The 11592-nt window shown below is 39.0% G+C and overlaps 3 protein-coding genes across 3 annotated transcripts; 1 reads left to right on the top strand and 2 right to left on the bottom strand.

The window, feature by feature from the left end:
* Positions 1-1422: 1422 nt before the first annotated feature.
* LOC113757799 lies at positions 1423-3025 on the bottom strand. The gene is made up of 4 exons (XM_027300919.1): positions 2468-3025; positions 2010-2351; positions 1735-1803; positions 1423-1653 (listed from the first exon to the last, which is right to left on the bottom strand). The coding sequence occupies exons 1-4, from the start codon at positions 3023-3025 to the stop codon at positions 1423-1425; spliced, it is 1200 nt and encodes a 399-aa protein (XP_027156720.1).
* Positions 3026-3069: 44 nt separating this feature from the next.
* Positions 3070-3867, bottom strand: LOC113757798. The gene has a single exon (XM_027300918.1). It carries the CDS (start codon positions 3865-3867, stop codon positions 3070-3072), a length of 798 nt encoding a protein of 265 aa, XP_027156719.1.
* Positions 3868-6942: 3075 nt separating this feature from the next.
* On the top strand, positions 6943-7557 carry LOC113757797 (cysteine-rich receptor-like protein kinase 10). Its single transcript, XM_027300917.1, has 2 exons — positions 6943-7110; positions 7222-7557. The coding sequence occupies exons 1-2, from the start codon at positions 6943-6945 to the stop codon at positions 7555-7557; spliced, it is 504 nt and encodes a 167-aa protein (XP_027156718.1).
* The last annotated feature ends 4035 nt before the right edge of the window (positions 7558-11592 follow it).

Here is an 11592-nt window from a genome sequence, read left to right as displayed (position 1 = left end):
CTGGAAATAATTTGAGCCTGGACTGGTATAGGAGAACCTTCTGACCAACTTCAAAGGTTTTTCTAGAGATTTATTAGTCATGAAACGTCCGACTCCTCTCCTTGTAAATTAGTGCATTTTCGTAGGCCTCGTTCCAGATCTCCTCCAATTCTTGCAAATCCAACTTCCGTTGAGCATCGGCATCTTCTAGATTCATGTTATACTGTTTAACTGCCCAAAAAGCCTTATGCTCGAACTCCACTGGAAGGTGACACGGCTTCCCAAATACCAATCTGTACGGTGACATCCCTATAGGGGTCTTGTACGCCATTCGATAGGCCCAGAGTGCATCTTCCAACCTTTGACTCCAGTCCTTCCTAATGGGTCGCATCATTTTCTCCAAAATGGACTTAATTTCCCGATTCGATACCTCCGCTTGACCATTAGTCTGCGGGTGGTACGACGTCGAGACCCTGTAAAGTACTCTATACTTTCGAAACAGCGCGGCTATGGTTTTGTTGCAGAAATGCGTCCCCCTGTCACTAACAATGGCCCTTGGCATCCCGAAACGCACAAAAATATTAGATTTGATAAAATCTGCAACCACTTTCGAATCATTAATCCGGGTGGCCCTAACCTCCACCCATTTAGACACGTAATCGACTGCCAACAAAATATACACAAAACCAAATGAGGTAGGAAAAGGCCCCATGAAATCGATACCCCACACATCAAAAATTTCAACAAAAATTAATGGGACTTGGGGCATATGATCTCTACGGGCCATATTACCTACCCTTTGACAGCGATCACACGACTTACAAAATACATATGCATCTTTAAATATAGAAGGCCAATAAAATCCATTTTCCAATACCTTATGAGTAGTTCTTTTTGGTCCAAAATGTCCTCCACAGGCAAAAGTATGACAAAAACTCAAAATTGACTGGAAGCTTCACTTACACATCGTCTCATCACCTGGTCAGCACATCTCTTCCACAAGTACGGGTCATCCCAGATGAAATGCTTGGTGTCACTCTTCAATTTATCCCTCTTCGATTTTGGCCAACCTGCAGGAAAATTACCCGTTACTAAATAATTGACTAAATCGGCATACCAAGGCAATTGAGAATTCAAAGAAAACAGGTGCTCCTCAGGGAAAGTATCCCTCAATGGCTCTTTCTCCTCCCCCACTGGTATGCGGCTCAAGTGGTCGGCTACCAAATTCTTTGAGCCTCTTTTATCCCTTATCTCCAGGTCAAATTCCTGTAGGAGCAATATCCACCTTATGAGCCTCGGTTTCGCATCCTTCTTGGTCATTAGGTACCGCAACGCTGCATGATCAGAAAACACAATAACTTTAGCACCTAATAAATATGACCTAAATTTTTCTATAGCAAACATAGCTGCAAAAAGCTTATTCTCAATGGTAGAATAATTCAATTAAGCTCCATTCAATGCTTGGGACGCATAGTAGATGACGTGAGCTGCCTTTCCCATTTTTTGCCCCAACACAGCCCCTACAGCATGATCACTGGCATCGCACATGATCTCAAATGGTAAACTCCAGTCAGGGGGTTGGATGATTGGGGGTGAGGTCAACAACTCCTTCAACTTGTCGAAGGCTCTCTCACACTCGTCATCAAAGTCGAAGGCCATATCTTTTTGTAAAAGCTGGAATAACGGGGCTCCTATTTTCAAAAAATCTTTGATGAACCTTCGATAAAAACCTGCATGTCCAAGAAAAGAGCGCACCTCCTGCACACTCGCGGGGTAAGGTAAAGCAGATATAATATCTATTTTTGCCCTGTCAATCTCGATGCCCTTAGAAGACATAATATGACTCAGGACTATCCCGTGCTCAACCATAAAATGATATTTTTCCAGTTAAGCACAAGATTAGTCTCTATACACCTTAATAAGACCAATTTCAGGTTATCCAAACACGTATCAAAGCTATCACCATATACATTAAAATTGTCCATGAAAATCTCAATTATTTTCTCAACATATTCAGAAAAGATGCTTACCATACATCTTTGGAAAGTTGCAGGTGCATTGCACAACCCGAAGGGCATTCGTCTATAAGCAAATGTCCCGAACGGGCAAGTGAAGGTCATCTTTTCTTGATCCTTGGGCGCAATTGCTATCTGAAAATATCCTGAAAATTCATCCAGAAAACAGTAATAAGCCCTACAAGCCAAGCGTTCAACCATTTGATCAATGAAAGAGAGAGAAAAATGATCATTTTTGGTAACGGCGTTCAGCCTGCGGTAGTCTATACACTGTCTCCAATCAGTGGGTTTGCGCACTAGCACTAGCTCACCAGTTTGGTTGGTCTCTGCCGTCACTCCTGCCTTTTTTGGAACTACCTGGACCGGGCTTACCCATAGACTATCAGATATAGCAAATATGATCCTCACATCGAGTAGTTTCAATATTTCTTTTTTCACTACATCCATCATGAGGGGGTTGAGCCTCAGCGCACAGGTTTGGCATCCTCCTCCAGCCTTATTCGATACATACAGATGGAGGGACTGATTCCCTTAATGTCGGCAATGGTCCACCCTATCGCCTCTTTATACTCTCTGAGAACCCGAATTAGTTTTTCCTCCTGGATTTTTGATAGTGCCGATGAGATAATCACCGGGAGTGTCTCGTTGTCGCCCAGATACGCATACTTCAAGTGCTCTGGTAGGGGTTTCAACTCCAATACAGGTGCATGCACCACAGATGGCAATATTCTCTGGTGGGATTCGGGAATAAAAATAGGTGAGAGTTCATACCTTTTTGTGGTGATCGGCAATGATTGTAATGCACCTATTGTGCATTTTAGATCTTCACTCCACTCCACCTTAGGCATTGTCTCCAACTCGAGGTGCTTGGTCAGAGCCACCTCCAACTCATCCCTGCCAACAGTTTCAAACACTTCTTGCACCGCAGGGTCAATAGTACTCACAGAGAAAACAGAGCTAAAATTGGAGTTTGAGGGGTATTTCATAGTATCAAAGATATTAAAATGAACAATTTCCCCATCAAACTCCATAGACAAGGTACCCTTGTTAACATCAATTTTAGTCTGTGCTGTGCTCAAAAGGGTCTACCTAATAGCAGAGGTGAGGGATCAGGGGAATGATCATCATCTATGTCATGTACATAAAAGGCAGCTGAGAATACCAAATCATTAATTTTTATCAACACATCTTCAACTAACCCGTCAGGATACACATTAGTTCGGTCAGCTAACTGAATGATTATTTCAGTTTTTTTTAATGGACCTAGGTTTAGAGAAATATAGATAGATTTTGGCATCACATTAATTGACGCCCCTAAGTCCAGCATGACTTTTCTAATCAAGGTGTTGTCTATCCTACAGGGGATAGTGAATATACTTGGGTCCCCACACTTTGGTGGGAGCTTTTTCTGCAGGACTGCGGACACATTTTCCCCAACAATGACTCTTTCATCTCTCCTCAGCCGCCTTCGATTAACGCACAGGTCTCTCAGAAACTTTGCGTACTTTGGCACCTGTTTAATTGCATCTAACAGGGGAATATTAATCTCTACTTTACGGAACACCTTCAGGATCTCCTTCTTCTTATCCTGCTTTTTCGGTCTTTCCAACCTGCTAGGAAAGGGAGGCGGGTTTGTTTTAACTGTAATGACTGTGTCTGGAAGTACCTGTGGATTTGTGCCATTGCTGTCCTCCTTCTCGAGCTCGTTCTCAATCTTTTCCTCATCCTTGTCTTTTGGAATTATGAGTTCTGGTCCCTGAATTTCTTTCCCGCTCCTTAAAATCATCGCACTTACGTTCTTCGGGTTCACTTCAGGTTGGGACGGTAATTTACCTTGGACTTGGGATTCTAGGCGGTTAATTGCTATCGCCATTTGTCCCATTTGATTCCTCATGCTGTGCATGTCAGAGTCCGTTTTTTGTTAATTACCAATCAATTGTTTCATCATTTCTTCCAAAGACGGACTTGAGTTTGAGGAGGGTGGTGGTGGGCGAGACTGATACTGCTGGTGAGGCTGCTAGTGATGCCCCTGCTGCCTATTCGGTGCAAAATTGGGCTGCCTATTTCCCCCATAGCTAAAATTAGGGTGATCTCTCTAACCCGGGTTATATGTGCTCGAGTACGGGTCATAGGCCCTTCTCCGGCCATGTTTATTTGTTCTGCACTTTCTTCTTGAATCATTGGGCACATGTCTGTAGAGTGATCCATACCAGTGCAAACCCCGCATACCTTGGCTTGTGATGCATTTCCCACAGCCAGTTGCCTAACGAAGGATGTCAACTCAATTAGTGTGGCGACCCCACTTCCCCCGAAGGCGAACCAAAGGGTTGGCGGGCCGTCTACCCAGCTCTCGCCAGGACTCACGCAAGCATTCTAACCCAAATCCTTTCGAAGAATAACCTAATCTATTACAAAACAATACTCCCAAACAGGCTGATGACTAAAATCACATTAGCTTCAGAGATAACAGTAATTTAAATTAGCCAACTGACGGCTCCCAATCACCTAACGCGTTACAACCAAGAATAAAGTCGCACGAATCCGAACGGACAACCACATACATCACTGATACAAACTTACAAGCCAAACGCTCGTATTAGGGTTTACACATTTCCAGCTTCAAGTAGCAATCCAAAAGTAAAAAGTACATTATCCAAGTTAACGCATCACAGCCCACAAAAGTAGTCATAGCATTCAAGTACACCCCAAAAGAGAAACATGAGTAAGTTTCAAAACTTTCAATTTCCAGAACCTGTAAGGAAAACAAATAAACGTGGGGTGAGCAAAAGCTCAGTGGTGTCCCAAAACATGCATCTAAACAAACAATTTACAAGAATTAATATGCACTAAAGTAACCAAATAGGAAAGCGGATAACAGCACAAGGTAGGATACAGGGGCTCTCAGGAGCCAAATTCCTCGCTTGGTCAGAAATCATCGTAATTGACCTCCCCGTCAATTCTCACTACTTAGAATCCATGTAGATTATCTCATTTTGTTCCTAACCCGTCACCATCCATACCCCTGTCCCGGGCCCGCACATCACCTAAGGGAGCAGTATGCTCGAGACATACCCTCAGAAAAATTGGGAGCAGTATACTTGCGTATACCCTCAGGAAATTAGGAGCAGTATACTTACGTATACCCTCAGGAAATTTGTCGAGGGTTTCACCCCGCGACGTCACAACACATGGATTCACTAAAATATTTCACACAAGTCACCACTCGAAAGGCTAGTGTGATAAAGTACACACTGCTCACTTCGACGGATCAAAACCCATTTTGCAATTACCATATATCAGGTCAAGAAAGCACTTTAATCAACTAGTCATAAAACAAGCAAGGACACTCACCAAGAGTGACGTTCAGATGTCAAGTTGGGAATTGAATTCCACGTCCTCGCAATATCCTAAAAACCAAACTTTGAGCTATAAGTTCTCTGTTCAATTTTTTAGCTTATTCATATAGAGGGTTATTTGATATATTACTAGTTAACCTCTTTAAAGTAAATTCAAAAGTCTACTTAGGTTGAGATTTGGTAAAAGTAGAGAAAATGTTTCTTATAGTGTTCCTTGAGATACTTTTTCCTTATAAAAGAAATGTCTAGTATTATTTTCTTAAGATAAGTCGACAATCCACTTAAGGATTAAGACTGGTAAAAGTAATAAAATATTCCGTATAGTTTCCTTATATTACTATTCTTTTCCATAGAGGTAACTAGAGCTGCTTTACTTGGATAAGTTTGCTTACCGTACAAGTCTTCTACGCCTTTTGATTTAAGCTATAGAAATTTTGCGTTTTCAACGAGTTTCCCCCAAATAACTAGTCAGGGCAGCATTTAAGGAAGAAAAAGAAAAATAAACTAGTGCCTGGAATTTTAAAACAAATGAAATCATTTTCTAAGAAAAGTACTAAAGATAATTGAGTTTAAGAAGGAAATTGTCGAGTTGGCAAGGTTTAGAAAATCCTTACGCAAAAGTTTCTAACTTAAAAGTACGTTACTGAGTTTTATCGCTTGATGCCAGGCACAAACTATATCTAGGTAATTTACTAAAAACATTCTCGAGTTCACGGGGTCAAAACGAGTTTCACAATTTCGATTCCACTTCACGATCACATTTCAACAGCAAGTCATTTAAGCCATTTTCAAGTATGCTGAAAATTTATGAATATTGATCATTGTAAATCAAAATTTTGCTTATACTTTGTTAATTTGCAATCAGGGTAAACTTCATAATGGACAAGAAATAGCTGTGAAAAGGCTATCAAGAAGCTCAGCTCAAGGTACAGAAGAATTTAAAAACGAAATTGCCCTGGTTGCTAGGCTTCAACACAGAAACCTCGTCCGACTACTTGGTTTCTGCTTGGAAGGAGAAGAAAGAATACTCATCTATGAATTTGTGACCAACAAAAGTCTTGACTACTTTCTCTTTGGTTAGGTTCCAGTCAAATACCCTTGATTTATTTTGGAATTGATTGTCGAGTCTTTTTGGAAATTAACTTTTGTAGTTAAAGAAACTAACAAGACTTGCCATGTTTGATGATTGTATAGACCCAGAAAAGCAACCATTGTTGGACTGGTCAAGACGATACAAGATCATAGGAGGAATAGCAAGAGGAGTTCTTTATCTTCATGAAGATTCTCGACTTAGGATTATACATCGTGATCTTAAAGCCAGTAACGTATTACTAGACAGAAATATGAATCCAAAGATCACTGATTTTGGCATGGCAAGGCTCTTTGGAGTTGATCAATCTGAAGGAAATACAAGTAAAATCGCAGGGACATAGTAAGTTCTGCACCCTCATCCTGTTATCTACATGGTTATATGATTGTAATAATACAATCATCCCACTATCTTTAAAACTCTAATATTTAATTACGTTCTCTACATTTTGTCATCATCAGTTTTAAATTTTCAAATTGCTGAATCCTGAAGTGTATTACAAATGGCTCTAATTTGTAGTGGTTACATGGATCCTGAATACGCATTGCACGGTTTGTTCTCTGTAAAATCAGACGTGTTCAGTTTTGGTGTTCTAATATTAGAAATTCTAAGTGGCAAGAAAAACAGTCAGTTCAACCAAGCTCATGGAGGAGATGACCTTCTAAGCTATGTAAGTGCAAAATAAACAACTCATTTTCTTGGAATTCTCATTGGAGAGCTCTTGTCTACATTTGAATGAGACAATTTATTCCACTATCATCACTTGGAATATATGTTGCAGGCTTGGAGACAATGGAGGGATGGAACACCATTAGCATTGGTAGATCCAACAATCGGAGATGCATATTCAAGAAATGAAGTTATTCAAAGCATCCATGTTGGCTTGCTATGCATTCAAGACGAAATTGAACAAAGGCCAACCATGGCTTCAGTAGTTCTCATGCTCAACAGTATCTCTATAACGTTGCCTGCACCTAATCCGCCTGCATATTTTGGTAGTAGTAGAACACAAAGCTCACCTAACGATTTACCAGTATCTGATACATCTACAAGCACCAAGTCACCACCAAACCCGTCTATCAATGATGTTTCAATCACTGAGTTACATCCCAGATAAACAATAGCAGAATTATAGACATTTCTAATCATGTCAACTAGTTGCATTGGCAAAATTTGTCAAGATTTTGTAAGTTCATTTTTTAATTTATTGTTTTGAACTCAGCAGGTTTTATCTGAATTCTAGTACATAAAGGTCATGAATTTTGTATCTAAGAGGTCTAATAGGTTAGCGGCATTCTTCACTTTCGGTGCTTTGAGCATTTACTTGCAATTAGTGATCAAGTGCTCTAGACAATGGTATTGAAAGATTGGAAGACAGCATTATTGTTGCATATGTCTCCTTATTGATTATTACTAAATTGATGCTAAGCCGTGTGCTAATTTTTGACCATGTGCAAGAGCCGATTGCTTTTCTCTGCTTAGGCTCATTGATAGGAGAGGCTTTGATATAACCAGCCATCCAGACTATGTAGTCTCCGGTCGCAGTTGCTTTGGAGAATTTAGAGACTTTGGTCAACTGCAAAGCCGCCAGAGTGTAATGATCATTTCAATTGGAAAAGAAAATATAGATGGTTTGACGATGGGATATATGATAAGAAAAAAATAGCACAAACAAGTATAATAATTGGATGATAGCGGGGATAGATTGATCTTCAAATGATTGGGCAGAGCTCATTGGGTGCTGACTATTGAAGTTTGCATAAAATTTTTTGGGAAGATATTTGGGCTCAATGGGTGCCCAAGTATTTTCCAATATTTTCCATCAATTAATGGGTACAATTGGGATATGTCCCATTTTAAACCCAATATCAAATTACAATTCCCATTCCGCCCAAAGTCCCTTTATTGGAACTTGGGACAAATTGTCACCTCTAATTTAATTAAAGCTTTTTTCTTTTTCTTGGATGATGGGAATAACAATGCATAAATATCTTGTTAAAGATATGATCCAAAATTTAATACTAGCAGTTATCATGTTGGAAGTTTGTGGATACCACTAAGTGGCATTTATTTTAAAATAGTAAATTTTAACAATGGATACTTAATAGACAAACCCAAACTTATGTAAAAAAATAAAGTAGAGACTCTCGAACAATTCTTTATGAGTTTCCACTCAAATAAAATAGTAAGATTTAGTTATTTCTACTGGCGATCATAAGCCAATTTATTAATGACCATGTGCTTACAGCTTAAATACTAAATTGGAAGGTGAAGCAAAATTCTTCATCAATGATTCATAAATAATTGAACGGGCATTTTCTTTCATGTCCTCAGAATCTTCATCCATGATTTTTGGAGGCTTATTTGGCTCACATAAATTCTGTCACTAAATCAAAGTCAAAGAACCCCGAATGAAGGATACCGGAGTTGGTGTTGAGAAGTAATATTCATACATATTAACATGATCCCAATTCTAACAATGATCACGATAATATACCAATTGGAAAAAGTAATGTAGGGATATACCAAATAAGAAAATAACATAGGATCTGTCTAAGCAGTGCTCTACTATGTTGGGGTTTATGTATTAATATTATGGAAAAGTAAAGTTATATAAAAAAGATTCATAAATGTAAGATAAGACAATAATTGTTAGTGATTATAATACATGCACACGGAACGTAGGTTGAATGTGATTGACGTGCATCTTCTTTAGTGTTCCACAATCTTCATCAACAATTTTGGCAACTGACCTAACAGGTTGATAGAATTCTGTCCTATCTTCTCTCTTTCCCTCTACCAACCTGGACATTATTCTGTGGAAACTAACAATATGTCCTTCTTCTGTGAGGACCCGTAAGTTTCTTAATTGCTAGGTTTTATTTTCTTTTAATTGCACATTTTTCCACATTTTCTTTATCCGGAAAATTTTAGAAATAATTTTTATGAGTAAATATAGTTTTTAAATGATTTTTCTAGTATCGGTTAGTATTTGAGAAATTAAGAGCGTATATCGGACGTGGGACCCGTTAGTGTTAAAAGTTCGGTAAAATTCGGCCAATTAGCTTAAGTTGTGTATACCGGGATTAATTTACTAGGTGCTAAGAGATAATTAGAGGTTGTTATATGGATGAGAGTGAAGAGACAAAAGGATAACCATGTATTAATTATAGTGACAAGTGTCACTTGGAGAATTGTTCTTACTTTTGACCACTATTCATTACTTTACCAAATAAATCAAAAATTGACCCAAAAATCACTCAAAATTTCCAAGCTTTGGCCGACTCTCTCTCTCAAGAAAACAAGGGAAGAAAACTCTCAATCTTTTGTTTCTAATCTTGCCTAAATCTTGTGTTTCAACCGATTAAACTTGAAAGTTCTCCATAAAAATCCTTCTCTTAGTAGTTGTGAGGTGATTAGTGAAGTGGGTTGGAAGATTAAGGTGCTAAGTTGCTCCCTTTCTTGGGTTGTTAAGGTGAGTAGCTAAGGGACTTCTATTTCTTCTCAATAATGCTTAATTAGTGACTTACATGAGATGAAGTGATGATTTAGGGTGTTGTTTCATGATTTTTGGTAGAAATTGGTGAAGTTTTATCTTTATTTATGATTTTTCTGTTTTCATATGATTAATATTGTGTGTCCATGGATGATGGTTGGGAATGGTTTAGAATGAAGCCTTAGTGCATAAATTGTGGCTAATTGCGGAAAATTTCCGCATTGAAAGGAAATTTTGGAGTTAGGGTTTCAATGGAACCTATTCTGCCTGGTACTGTTTCCTATAGTTAGAGGCCGAATTAGCTTTGGATTAAAACATAAAATTTGTAGGGAATTATATTTTATAGTTTCCTACAAAATTTCAGGCCAATCGGAGCAATGTAGCCAGTGAAAAGATCGAAATACCCCTGCTGCCCTGTTTCTACCCGAGCATGCTAATCAGCTTCTGTAATTGGTTGTTTTGACCAGGAATACTACTGATTTGGTTTTTGATGCCTTCTTAATAAATATAGCTTGGACTCTTTGCTTTCGGATGGCTTTGGAATCACTTGAATTGGATTTTGGTAGCCTGAATTATGGTTGTTTAACCAGAATGAGGTTCGCTAACTTATTTATGCGGTTCTGGTTTGGTATATTGCACTTTTGACTTAGTTCCACTACAAACTAGACTGAGTGGCCTTCTTTAATATTGTAACCCTTTCTGTTAGCTTCGAAACGGTGTATCTTATACATCCATCCGACAATCGTAGTACCGGTTGTGTCCAATACGCTAAACAACGTCAAAACTGTTTTGGGGTTTTAGAGCTTAACTTTCATTTCCGGACTTTTCCCTAACTTGAATTGTACTTGTACTACTTGGAGCTTACTGAACGGCTATTGAATGAAATTATTTTGTGTATGACTTTGGGATTGATTGAGACAAATAATGAAGCCATGATGGCTGGAAAGTAAGCAAATTCAGGGGAAATGCTGTCCAATTTTCTAGGCCATTTAGTCTCTTTAGGTTTGAGTTGCCTTTTGAAAAAAAATGAAGGGGTTTTTGGGTCGTTCAAACCCTAGGTCCTCTCGTTACTTTTGTTTCCAAAATCATGTTGGCACCCTTGCATTAGTAATTATTTGGCGAGGCATACGACTAGTAGTCGAGCCTCACATGTGCATTCTGTTTACTCGATTCTGGAAGTGGAACCTTCAATTGTTTTACTTTGATTCTTTTAGGGTTTCTTGGCGATTAAAGCCAGTTTGAAGTGAAAATTTTTGAAGTATCCGTACTTGAACCGGTGAGTGTATCACTCCCCTCACTTGTTGTTTAACTCGGTTTCTGTACATGCAATCTGTGATATGAACGTCTGAACTATCTGTTTATTTTGTTTGAAACGAGGGTGTACTTTATCACACTCGTTCTCTTGTCTGTTCATATGCTAATTTTTGGTGCAAATCGGAATCTGTTGTCTGTATCTGTATCTGTTATCTGTATCTGTATCCGTTCTGATGTTGTTTGGAAGCTGGTATCCAACGACCTTTCTGTGACCTCTGAGCTCAACATCTGTGGCTAGTTACTCGAGTCGGGCCGAGGTCAATTAGATAACGAACCACGGTAGTCTGTTTTGGGATCTTTGGGTATTGAGACCCTTGATTCCGGTATACTCGAGTATTACCA

Source organism: Coffea eugenioides, unplaced genomic scaffold (genome assembly GCF_003713205.1).
Source record: "Coffea eugenioides isolate CCC68of unplaced genomic scaffold, Ceug_1.0 ScVebR1_3327;HRSCAF=4523, whole genome shotgun sequence".
In the NCBI taxonomy this organism is placed as follows: domain Eukaryota; kingdom Viridiplantae; phylum Streptophyta; class Magnoliopsida; order Gentianales; family Rubiaceae; genus Coffea; species Coffea eugenioides.
The sequence above is the reverse complement of the archived record's forward strand: the minus strand, read 5'-3'. Positions and strand labels throughout refer to the sequence as shown.

Excerpts from the sequence above, each read along its gene's own strand:
- LOC113757798 (XM_027300918.1), bottom strand. The coding sequence starts at position 3,867 with ATGGCGATAGCAATTAACCGCCTAGAATCCCAAGTCCAAGGTAAATTA.
- LOC113757799 (XM_027300919.1), bottom strand. The coding sequence starts at position 3,025 with ATGGAGTTTGATGGGGAAATTGTTCATTTTAATATCTTTGATACTATG. Across the intron at positions 2,352-2,467 it reads TGGAGGAGGATGCCAAACCT|GTAGTTCCAAAAAAGGCAGG; the intron begins GTGCGCTGAGGC and ends AGCCCGGTCCAG. Across the intron at positions 1,804-2,009 it reads CAACTTTCCAAAGATGTATG|GGCATCGAGATTGACAGGGC; the intron begins GTAAGCATCTTT and ends ATGTCTTCTAAG.
- LOC113757797 (XM_027300917.1), top strand. The coding sequence starts at position 6,943 with ATGGCTCTAATTTGTAGTGGTTACATGGATCCTGAATACGCATTGCAC. Across the intron at positions 7,111-7,221 it reads GAGATGACCTTCTAAGCTAT|GCTTGGAGACAATGGAGGGA; the intron begins GTAAGTGCAAAA and ends TATATGTTGCAG.